Below are 13,124 nucleotides of genomic sequence, written 5' to 3'. Positions count from 1 at the left end.
TACGAGCGTTTATTTTACTTTTAAAACATTAATTAATGAACTAGACAGTTGCCATCAATGCAGTGAAGCAAAACAATATCCAAATAATGCAATTATTTTTGCCTTTGAAATGCAAAAAATAATTGTTTGTTGCAGACTGTAGCTTAAATGAGATACATGTATTTAAATTTATAAAAAACAAATGTTACTTTCTACCTATGATATGATTATTATAATTAGACCTATCAGGTATGTCTTAGATGAAGAACGACTCCCTATTTGAGTTATTGCCCATGGATATGTGTATGTCTCATCCCTGATCCTTTGCATTAATGAGAATGGGTCCTGATTTCCCATGGAAAATCATGCTGAACTGTTGTCTATAGAATGACCACAAACAAAAACCACATATACAAAAATATGATGTTTTAGATATGATGCTTAACTATTTCTACACTATGATACCATTGATAACACAAACTTGAAAAATCTGATATCTTTGAGTCACATTATTGTATTTAAGTACCAGTCCATATGAAATTCAGACACTGCCATAGGGAAGGTGATTCATGGTGTAGAAAAACCAACAGAACAAAATGTTTTTTTCAGTCTACACATGCTGTATATTTACACAATGAATAATCATTTCTGCATTCAAATCTGCACTTTTGAGAAAATCATACATTCATTAGGCACTAAAATTAACCAATTTGAACCAAATCAAGAACGATCACTCTTGCAAAGTGCCGATATCGTACAATCTGTACAATTTTTTATCTCGAATGGTTATGTGATCAACAACTCTTTCTGAACAAGAAATGGAACTGAATTTAATGGGTACTTGACATGCATGAATCACCTTCTGTCTGATTTTTAGAAAGACTGATACTTAATGGTATGAACTGTAAAAATATATGGTTGAAAATAAATTCAGAACAAATCTTACTAGCCCTATGACATTTTTATCTTGCCAGAAGCTCTGATGTATGTATTATATGTGCTATTTACATTTCATTAATATAAAAATGTGAATTGTGAAAAATATCAAATTTACCCACATAAAGGCATGCAAATAACAAAACAATGAAAACGCGATGCAAATCATCGTGAAATATGCAAACACAAATTGTGTTGGATAATTGTATGTCATTGTTGATGACATCTGTTTCGTTTGATAACATTAACATTAGTTTGTTGATCTTGGTTAAATTTTACAATATAGTTTTGAACCACAATAGGAAGGTATTCATTTTAATACCCTGCCATACAAAGTATCGAGGTATCATAGGATGCCTTCCGAAAAGTTGCATATCTGTCTGCTTGTGTACCCGTTTCCACATGATAACATGAGAAGAGATAAATGATCTTTTTTTTTTTAAATTTGTACAGTTGTTATGTACCACAAAATACTGATGAAGTTAAATATTTTGCAAAATCCATATTGTAGTTTTCGAGTTAAGCCATTTTGAACATATTACCATTACTTTTTCACCGTTACCTAATAAGGAATCCATTACTGTTTAATTTAATGAAACTTCCAAAATACATCATACTATTCTAGGAATAAAATGAATTGGTTTATTATAACGGCACTTATATATGTTGGTACCTATTTTTGCAGTTGGTGTTTGTTTTTTTAATATTTTCATGGGTATTAAAATTAGCCTTTTGTTGAAGAAAAAACATGCTAAATACTTTATTTGCACATTTGCATGTAATTGTCTGTGAATATTTATTGATTGTAAACTTTGTGGAATATATTTTTCTGCTAAAAATACGTACATGTATAATTACAGTATACAAAATGAACACGAAATAAGGTGTCACACGTTGTTATATATAAGCACCACACAACACAATTTATTCAGTTTTTGACTTGAAGCATGATACATCGCAATTACTAAGTATATAAGAAACAAAATTACTGCACAGCTTAAACATAATTATCATATGAACACAAAAATATAAAATCGAATAGCATGTACAGGCTTCTTAGTCCTAGTATGTGTCGTGACCTGATACAGGCTACGTATACACCAACAGTCGTATAGCCGTGTAGTACTCTACTTTTCTCTCCATTCGTCTGTTCGTCACAAAATTGCGTCGGCTCTATAACTTTAATGCGTATTAACTATTATAATTCAGTGCATACAAGAGGGAAAACCACAAGATAAATGATAGCCGAAAAATTTGGACACCGCTTGGTCCAAGTGACATCTATACGTTTACTAAAGTGAAGTTGCCAATGTGATCTGCTTTATTTGTCCTCAGAAGTACCAATTATAAATCAAGGACTAAGACCTATGTCAAATAAGAAAAAAAAATGTTTATTTTGTCATTCAAATAACCAATTTGATACTTTTAGCAATCTTTGATGGTGAGATCATATTTTTTAGTTTTAATAGTTTCTCAGTTAATATTGCATTCTGTTTAACTCACTGATATGCATTGTATTTATATACAGACATATTTACAATTTTTAGGTGAAATATAGAGTGCGTCATAGTTGTTTTATATATTTTTCTCCGACATCAACAGAAGACCATTCTCTTGTCGTGATGAAAAATGTCAAGTTTGGGTTGTTAATTGAGATTATATCATGTACAGAATGTCAAGTTCACAAGTTAAAAACTGATAAATTAAGCGGTGGTGGATCTAGAAAATATCGGGATGGTCCCAAATGAACGTCAGTTGTCACAAAAACGGTTGGAATCTACCCTTGACTGTAAAAATAGCTTAAAGTTTGGACAATAAAACGCAAGGCTATTGATTCACACAAAATAAACTAAAGACCCCGTATGAGATTTAACAATAAAGTATTACAGTGAAACCCGTGTAACCCGAACCCCTTTTGGACTAATTATTAGTTCGATTTAGACAGGTGTTCAGTTGACAAAGGTTCAAAGTACGTTGAAATTGATATAAAGGGACTTTTCAAACGTGTCTGGTTTAGACGGGTTTTTGGTTTATCCAGGGTTTGGTATAAACAGGTTTTACTGTAGTTAATTTGAATTTTTCTTCAGATTGTTCGTATTTCATTTTAGAATTTGCAGGCAAAAGGTAGTCACTATTTGAGCAAATATGTTGGGTATACAAATCAAAACGTACAAAATTACAGCAGCAAAGTTGAATTGTTCAAGTTTCCATAAACTTCCTACACGGTCACCAGTAAAAGCATTATAACCATGGTAGTTGGTGACAGAATGGAAGCAGAACTGATTATGTTCATGTGTTCAACAATACTGATGTGTCTGGCTGACATCATTGGTGTCGTCTCGTGTTTCTCCATTATCTGACCTGTAAAGGAAATGATCACATTCTGATTAAAGCTCCACATGGCGACAGACGTTTGTATTCTTTCTTTTTAATTATAACCGTTGCAGACTTGTTTTTCTACATTTTCGACTTCTTCAAATCAAATTTCGTTTGGCAGTTTGATTACGTCGTACAAAATCCCTTTGCAAGAGTTTTGCATTTTATGAGAGTGCTGTCTGCAGAGTCTAAAATGAACTATGTAAGGAGCTTAGTCGGATGAACTGTTTCTAATGTATCGCAGATTTGTAATTATATCGTGCACCTAACAATTTAATTTCACAAACAATATTTACTAAAACTTTGTTTTAGAAGACAATGTCTGTTTTTGTTTGATGCTGCTTCTAAATAATCATGCAATTAGAGGACTAATGACAAGTTCAATGCAACACATGTAACGAATAAAAAATGTTTTGATTTATATCTTGCCATGACGGCGTGATTTCTAGTATATATGAACACATTCTGGAAACTATTTAGTATAAAAAGTAGGTGTGTTTGACGCATTCAGATATCTTTATACACTGAATATAAAATTTGGAGATTAAGTTTGCGTTGTACATTCCGACATGTCAATTTACAAAGTATCATATATTCTTTCGATAAAGACAACATACAAAATGTGTAAGCAATAACCGATATCATAATACCATGGTTCTATCCAAAGGTAGTCATGTTTTATCAGTTTTAGTACATAAAAAAACCAATAAGCTATGAGGGAATTGCTACTTCAGTTCTTGATATATATATGTGACAAAAGAGAGACAATCCTGCTATATTTCATCAATAAAATATATATTAATTTTGAAAATGCTCGATACGTACGTTACGTCAGTAAACGTTAGTTTTCCGGTAAAGTTTGTTTATTTGAAGTAAAAACAAGAATTTGGACAAATCTGTCCCTAATTTCGGTGGAGGGGATTCTGCGAACTCAGTTATGTCCGCTGCCTTTGAATCTGCACCTGGACGCTACCAAAATTTTGATGAAAGCAGGAATCTATGAAGCGTAAAACTAATCTATGCTCATTTTTTATACGACTGAAATTTATTTTCTTACCTGCCATTCCACCGATTGCATAGAACTGAATCCATTCATTTGTCAAGTCTACTGTATGATCTTTCCTCTTTACAGGCACCTCGAACCGACAGAATAAGTACCCATTTTTACTGACTGAGTACTGCACCGTCAGGTATTCTATCTCTGTAGGTCTCATATGTGGATGAGGATTCTCAAATGATGCAGCTCTGATAGGTGGTGTATTTTGTCTTTTGTACATACATGCAAATATTTCATCACCGCCCTTAAAATATATAACAGGTTCAATTATGAACTAAAATGTCATTATTTACTAAGAACTATATAATCTTCAGAATTTCAAAATTTTATGATACTTTCCGATATGAAAGCAGCTCTGATAGGTAGCGTATTAATTCTTTCCTTTATACATTCATGCATAAATTTCATCACTTCCCATAAAAAACATTTTTCAATAATGATATACAATGAACCTATATTTCAAATATTTGGTAATTAGTCCATTGATCAATTAGAAGGAGTTTATACATATCAGAACATTCAAAATGCTCTACTTATCAAAAAAGGTCTAGATATTAATGGATTCATTATTTACTCATTGCATGAAAATTCGAAAAGAAGTTAGATAAAGTCAAATTTGATCATAAATATGTATCTAACAAACGATGAAGGCATTTAAGCTACCATAGGTTTTACTCCTTTGCACATTGTGTTTCTGTTTTAACCATCTTTTTCTTTTGTAGACATAACAAGGACACAGTAAAATTCTAACCGTATGTAAGGAGAAGGGACGATAAAGCGTATTTTTGGCCTCAGATACAACAGAAAATTAATCATAAAGTAGCGAAAGATTTAACTGAGAATTTGGAGACTTGAACAACAATTAAGCGAAAATGATTCTTTTATTAAAAGGACAAAAATATTGCTAAAAAGTTTATAAAAAAATCAGATATTCCTTACGTTTTGGCAACCTTCCGGTCATATGTTTTGGCAAGGAAATGTATCCACTTAGTTTATCATATCTAAAAATATTAAGTTGTTTCTTTGGTGTGTAAATATGTACAAAAAAGCAACAAAATTTACAATTGCCATTAGTTTTGTTAAATGACGTATAATCGTGACATCATTACTACGCGAATTCAATGAACTAATGCCAGTGAAAACGTTCTTTTTCCTTAAATTTAAATATGTTACTTTGTTATGAACAATTTTTATGTTACAATGATTAAAAATAAAGATGATATTTAAGGCAATATATATAGCCTAATGTTCTTATACCTTTGAATCATAGGTTACTCGTGGGTATTTCGAATATTATCTCACGCAAAATGAATTTTTAAATTGCATAAAACGCGAATGAATTGGAAAACAGTTATTTAAACTTATAAACGTCCTCCCAGTAGTATATCATATGTGAAAATACTAAGTATTTGCATGTAAATATGTCCGGGAAAAACAACAAAATTTACCATTCCCAGCAGTTTTTTGTTACGTGACGTATACTTGTGGCACCATTTTGACATCATTACAATGAGAACGCCCGTTTTCCTTATATTTATAAATTGTACTATGTTATGAACAATTGGTTTTTATCATAACAACAAAGTTGGTATTTTTAGGCAGTATTTAGAGCCTTGTGCCCTTTGAATACTCGTGAGATATTTTCGCATATTATCTCAGGCAAATTGATTTTTTTAAAGAATAAAAACATTTTGACAGTTATTTTATATTTTTCAAATAATAGACATTTTTTGTATAATAAATCTTAATTGCAAACGTCACATTAACGTAGTAGACCTAGGGTAAGGGACAAAACTCTTACAAATTATTGGCACGTTTGTATTCACCATTTTATACCAACATCATGTAAGCATCACAGTAACCTGGACTGATATCATTCTTTTTCAAATGAAAGCTTGAAAGATTTTCATGAAATTGTATACGATACCATACATAAACATATCACTGATTTGAAGTGTTATGTTCCTTACCTCAGGTCTACCTCCTTAATTGGAGAAACAAAAGTTGCACACTCTTAACCGACAACATCATCCATTGTACTTTACCTTATATTTTATGCTTTGTGTATCACTTTGAAGAGATGACATCATTTGCTAAGCTACTCACCATAGTCCGGTCTGATGAGAATCCTACGGCCACCCATCCTTTAGTTTTAGCACTGATTTCAATATCTACATTTTCATTATCTTTCATATATCGATAACTGAGGAAATAGTCACATTCAAGATGCTGGCACGATCTTTTTCCTTTCCTACAAAGCACGTTTACAAAATATTTATATATCCAAAGTAGATGTTTAAGTAACAAAACTGATATGTAGATGCCCAGTGAGACAATCATAATGTTGCAAATATAGTTATGGAAATGTACTCGACATTGTTACAATACGTCGCAAATGTATGTCTTTATTACTGAACGAATTTGTCAATCTAAGGCAAAAACGATTGTACAATATATCCTGTCTTTATAAGTGCGAATCGACTGTTTCCTCTTTTTACCTTTCGGAAGGTTGTTTGGATTTTAATATCACTGAACTGTCTTTCTGTTTTAAAGCCCCAATACTTGCTAGCATGCCTATTTTCCTATTTTATCATATCTTTTTTTATATATAAACTTTCAATATACATCGCCCAATTGTTTTATTCATATCGGTTCTGTTAAACGCAATTCATTTCTAATAACAAAAGGGTACCTGAAACAACCTCTTTTATTTCCACACTCCGATGCATCTACAAAAATAGAAGTTAAAAAAATTTATACAGCTCTTTTATGGGATAAACTTCCCACGCCCCCTATTCGCTATTGCCCCGTACCACATTGCCCAATTTACCTTGCCCTATCCCACATTGCTCCATTCATTCGTCATATCCCATCCCACAATGCCCATTCGTCATGTTCCGTCCGACATTACCCATTCGTCATATCCCATCTCAAATTGTACCAAATTTCCTTTCATTTCAAACGTCACACAATATGTAACAAAAACGATGATCATATTTGGAAATTTAAGCATCATTGATATTCATTTTATACCATATTTCACATTTCTGATTAAAGTACAAATTTTTTTGTCATAAATTTGTGTCTAACTAATCCCGATTATCCATCTTCCATAACTCCATTCCCAACTGCAATTAGAATATGGTGGAACTTCTCGGTGTTGGATTTGGTTTCTTTATTCGATTACTTCTCTTTTGGATTGAATTTTGTTCTATGCATTTTGTTCTTATAGTGATGATGGTAAGTTATTCCTTGAAAAATGTGTTCAACATACCAGAAATGAATGGCATTTTTAATGAGTATTAGAATCTTTATTAAATGTACTAACATGTCAGTTACATTATTTCTGTTTACGTAATTTAGAATTTCTCCTCTAAAACATCTCAAATTGACTAATTGAAGATGTATTCAATTTCTTATATGTGATGTTGCTTTAGACCTTTAAAAACAAAAAGCAATACATCTAGAAAATAACTGTTTAACTCTAATGACATCTAACGGTTCGATTCAGATAGACACCTTCTCAGAAGACGTCTATTTCAGGCTTCTTCTAATTCAATATCGAGATGATGGTGAAACATCTGTGGTGTTATTAGGTTAAGTAAGACTCAATGGTTTCAACACAGCACAGAATAAATTGGATTTTTGGAATTGCTTGAAAATATTCTAGCTAAAACAGTGTTGAGTGTATTAAGTGTAACTATTTTAGACATGTGAATAAGATGGGATTCCAACTTAAATTACGTTACAGTAGTTCTGATGAATATACAGACAAAAATAGTACCAATTGTACATTTCATTATCTAAACATGTAAAGAATGCGACTACAGATTTTTACAACCTTTTTTCTTAATAAAGTAATGATATAAAGCAAAATAAAATAACGACACAAAAAATGGTCCTTTGACAAAACAGGAAAACATTCAACCAAAAAAAAAAAACAAACAAATAAACAAAAACAAAAACAAAATAAAAAAAAAAAAAAAACGAAACAAAAACGTTTTGCGTTTTGTGTACATTTTTTATTCCATTTTATCACTAGTTTTCTTTGTGTACCAAGTTTCCGTTCGTCACGAGTCGAATTCCCCTTCGAATGACGCTTTGCCATTCCCATATTTTGTAATGGCCTAATAACTTCCATTTAGGAATTATAATCCATCTCAATTAAACGTTGTAGCATTTCCCTACATTTCAATTTATTGAAACAAATAGCTCTCGACTGATCGTGTAGCAGTGACCTTTCTCAAATTTTTCAGTATCAAATTCTCCATTTTACCGAAACAAATTTTAGAGGACCTATGATTTAAACTTTCATTACAATAAAATGTAATTAAAATAAGCTGTGAAATCACTTTGAATTTGTATTCTACTAGCGCATATAACATTTATTGCAAAGTTGAAGCGCGAATTTCACTTTTAAATATCGATCAATATGATATAATGGACAAAACCTTCACACATTTTATCTTGAATACATCTAGAATTTCAGTAATTGCATCCTACATTCTACCAATTAAATTCGACATAACAGATTCAATATCAGTGTTAAGATCCATCCTCTAATATATTTATGTAAAATTTAATCTGACAATCTTTTACAACGTGGATTCAGTTTATTGAGTTAGGACACAATTAGTTTACCCAAGGGAAGCAAATGAATTTCAATTAGACGAATTGTTTCGTGCTTTGTTAGCTAATATGACTTTATGCAGCCCTTGTGTTTAATGTCAGTAAATACGTCACATAGACATCCAAAAGTATGGGTTATTTCATCTGTTAGAAATTGAATCAAGACGTAACAATAACTTTTGTTTTTGAATCACTCACACGGAACCTCAACTATATCCAAATTGTATGGAGGTAAAGATTTCCGTATTTGCTACCGACCTATGCTTTTTTCTTCATTTATTTGGTGAGGAAGGGATGGGAGCGAATCTGTTCGGCTGGGAACGTCTTTAACCAGTATGATTTAATTTGTGAATTTACCGCTTTTAAAGAATAGCGGTACTGTAAAGTACTTAAATAATTCTATCAATTAACCAATTATGCGTCTATCATTCGTTTAATTAACCAACTAATAATTAATTAAACACAATTTAAATTTGAAAATAGTTGTGTGGATTTAAATTCCCAAAGTTTAAAATAAAGGGTAAAAAGAAAATTGGCAAACGGATACGAAACTTCTCGACAAAAGAAAATAAATTCATATAACAAATGCAAAATTCAAAAGAATTGTGTAATCCTTGTGTATATTGGGGCTATGTTGCTACAAGATTGAAGTCATCACTGCAGATATTTTATGATCGCCATCATGGTAACTTGTGGATCGTAACGATGTATCGATCTGCACCATGAAAACAGATTTGTTCATCGTGTCATAGTTTTACTTTCCTTTTTCGTCTACCTCGGACTGGACTTTTTATGAGCAACTCGGCGGGTGTTTCTAGACAAGCTGAGGACGCTCACTCAACCGGTGCACCTGGTCCTTGCTCCCATTGTTTAGTGGAGTCGGAGTTGCTCATTTGCTTGTGTTACTTTGTATGTATTATTTTAGTTACTTAATGTTCTTTGTAGTGTTTGTCTGTTTCCCATCTTTGGTCTTTGTCCCTGGATTGCTTTCTTTTGATTTCCGCTAGAACATTGGTTCACACGATTACACTTATATAATAAAGATAAAACAGATTGCTGCATTAGCGAATATCTCTTTCAAAATACTTAGTAAAACGAACAATGCTTTATATTTTAATCGGAATTTTCATTTCGATTTATTACCAATTCATATTTTATATTTATGACATAAATACAAAAAAAGCAAATCTATTGCATTGAAAGTGGAAACTATTTCCAAACAGTTAACACAATTTGATTTAAGAACACATTAATTGTATTTCTATCTGAGTTAACATTTACAATACATCTCTGCATTTAAATCGATTTTTATCAAAACAAATCACCACACAAATCCCTGTTGTATTACATAACGTAAAGTTCATACTGAATATAAAGGTTTATTCAGTTAGAACTCACTGATGATCCTTAGGGATCAAACGTGGATTAGAAGCAGACACTTCTTACAGGCAACATTAGTAGCTAATTCTTCTTAATGTGTTTCAATACTTTTCTGCATTTGCTATAGTTTTTTACGATAATAAGAACAAAACATTTTTGGTTGTACTGCAACTTCAAAAAACCAATCATACATATATAACAAATTTTGGTAATGTAATGGAAAGAGTAATGCGGATATGAATGGTGTATAGAAAAAGGAAAATGATAATATCAAAGGTTTTTTTGGGGAAAGTAAGATAACAATGCAATTACTCTATTTTGTCCTTAATTGGCCACGACTTCTGATTTAAATAAAACTTTAATATGTATGATATATTCAATTGTGGCTAAAGAAAAATGAATTCCTATGAGCATAATGGAACTGCCTTTGCAATCAATGATTTCTGGTAATAAAACGTTTCATTCTTCAGTTTACGATACATTCCACTTACACTTTTTTCCTTTGGGCATCTTCTTCAACTACTTTTAACGTTAAAGAAAAATGTTATTTGTTAATTGCGTTTCAGAAAGTATTGCTGAAGGCACTAGAAACAACATTGAAACGCAGCTGATAGTCGCGTCATTATATTTGTAAAATGGCACACAATCATTTTCACCACCGGTCGATCATATCTTCTATCTTCAAACAATTTGTCTTGGTCATACTTTAAACATTTGCTAAACTGAAATACTGTTTTCTAACAGTGGAACGAGCGAACTGGATATGTTTAGGGGAAATATGTCTTGGTAGTAGATTAGAAATTTGTTAAACTGAAATACTTTGTATGTGACACTGGAATGAGCAAAGGTGATATTCTTTGAAAGACATTTTGAATATAACGGGTATCGTATAATTATATTTAACAAAGTGTATATGTGATATCATATGGCAGGATTACAAACAAAAAAAGGAGCTCATAAAACGATCATTTCAATATAAAACGGTAAAGAGTAATACATTATTGATTTCTTATATTTTACATTTTAACTTTCAAACCTAAAATGGATCCTGAATAATCCGGAAGCCTGTCTAAACCAGTCAAAATTCTGGTTTATTAACTAAAGTATCAGTCCACATCAAATCAGACACCACCAGCAGTAAAATGAATCATGGTAAAGAAAAACCCACCCAGCGTACGACGATTTTTCGGTCTACATATGGTACATTTTTAAATAACAACAATCTTTCTGCATATAGATCTGCACTTTCATCTCCTACTAATATCAAATAAATTAAACAAAATCAAGAATGATAACTCTTGCAAATTTCATGCACAATATATGTAATTTTCATCTAAAAAAAAGAAACAACCAAATGAAAAACCAAGACGGTTTATATGATCAGTAACTATTTCTGAACAAGAGATAAAACTGAATTCGGTGGGTTTTTGCATCCATAAATCACCTTCTGTCTGATTTCTGACTGCTACTTAATATGGATTTTGATTCTTATTAAAACATTCACCTCTCTAAAAATAACCTCAATAACGTGGTGCACACTAAAACAAAAGGGGTTTTGTTTAGAAACATGTACACTATAGTTATAATCAATATATTTATAGTTTCAAATGATACAAATTAAAATGTGTTCTTATTAGAGATTGTTTGAAAGATGACATGTATCTACAATAATTACATTATTGTTAAAACGATCCGCAAATCACTGCAAATAGTATCATGTCAATCGTTTTTTGAAGTGAATGATCAGTCAGTAGGATTAAAAGATATTAGGCAATATTACAGTTATGGTTTTTTTTTTCATCTTCACTTCTGATAGGCCGCTGATGTGAATTTTGTAATAATAAAAGATATTTCACAATGAATTCATTTCATAAATGTTAGTTCCGAGGAAGATCCTTAATCATAAATGCTACTGAATGATCATCGAGTTAATCTAGGGCCGCACGAACAGAGTCACATACAGAACAGCAGTAAAAATAATAAAAGTAAAAAAATGACAATTAAATAATCCTCTAAAAAATAAAAAAAAAATGAATAGAATAGATGAATATCGTTTTTACGTGATAAGACATCAATGTCATGTTGGATAAATATTCCAAATTAAGCCTTTCCTAAAGTTCGTCTTCTATTCAAATGTTAACCATGGACAATTCAATGACTTGAAATTGAAGATTTGTGGAAGAACCGGTGATTTTAGGAGATTTGGTATTTTAGATTTTTTTACATGAAACCGAGACCAGAACACATGCACAAACACAAATAAAGAAAATCATTTCCTGTCTGTTGCATATGATGCAGTTATAAATCCTCAGGTGGTAATTGCCACATACGTTTCATGAAATCTACAACAATGTATATATTTAATAATACAGGACAAAGTACCACATTTGATGGTAACTCTGGAAAGCAGCCCTGAAAATGGGTTTAATATGCTCGTCATCACATTAACGAATTGATCAGAACAAAGATACTGAAACAAGTTCTGTTTATTGATAGTGCTGCACATTTGTAAATGAATTATACAGTCGAAAAAGTGTTATGCAATATATTATAAACTTATTATGGCCGTTTTTTTCTCTCTGTATAAATATGCCGCAACATGAATTCCAAAGCTTGTGATAAAAGCGTTATTGAATGCGTTTCAATATTTTAATGCGCTTCTGAACCATTTTATAGTACAGTAGTAACTCATTAGAATTAATGTGTTATTGTTTGCATGTGCATTGAAGATTAGAAAGAGTAATCAAGGGAACCAAAGTTATAGTAG

The 13,124-nt window shown here is 31.5% G+C and overlaps 1 protein-coding gene across 2 annotated transcripts in view; it reads right to left on the bottom strand.

Moving 5' to 3' along the window:
* Positions 1–4: 4 nt before the first annotated feature.
* LOC148602764 (ferric reductase 1-like) overlaps positions 5–13,124 on the bottom strand; it is a 31,447-nt gene continuing 18,327 nt past the window's right edge. The window contains exons 5-9 of one of the 2 annotated variants that reach the window (XM_088551962.1): positions 7,041–7,077; positions 6,455–6,599; positions 4,349–4,592; positions 3,088–3,276; positions 5–2,280 (exon numbers count right to left, since the gene is read on the bottom strand). In XM_088551962.1, the coding sequence (XP_088408088.1) occupies positions 3,134–3,276; positions 4,349–4,592; positions 6,455–6,599; positions 7,041–7,077 (569 nt within the window). In that variant the 3' untranslated portion in view covers positions 5–2,280; positions 3,088–3,133. Of the gene's footprint in view, positions 3,277–4,348; positions 4,593–6,454; positions 6,600–7,040; positions 7,078–13,124 lie in introns of both variants that reach the window. The other variant, XM_088551961.1, reaches the window with a different exon arrangement.

The sequence above is a fragment of the Perna viridis genome, chromosome 11, assembly GCF_037379345.1.
Source record: "Perna viridis isolate PV_CMFRI_1.1 ecotype Kerala chromosome 11, ASM3737934v1, whole genome shotgun sequence".
In the NCBI taxonomy this organism is placed as follows: domain Eukaryota; kingdom Metazoa; phylum Mollusca; class Bivalvia; order Mytilida; family Mytilidae; genus Perna; species Perna viridis.
Note: the sequence above shows the minus strand (reverse complement) of the source record. Positions and strands in the feature narration are given on the sequence as shown.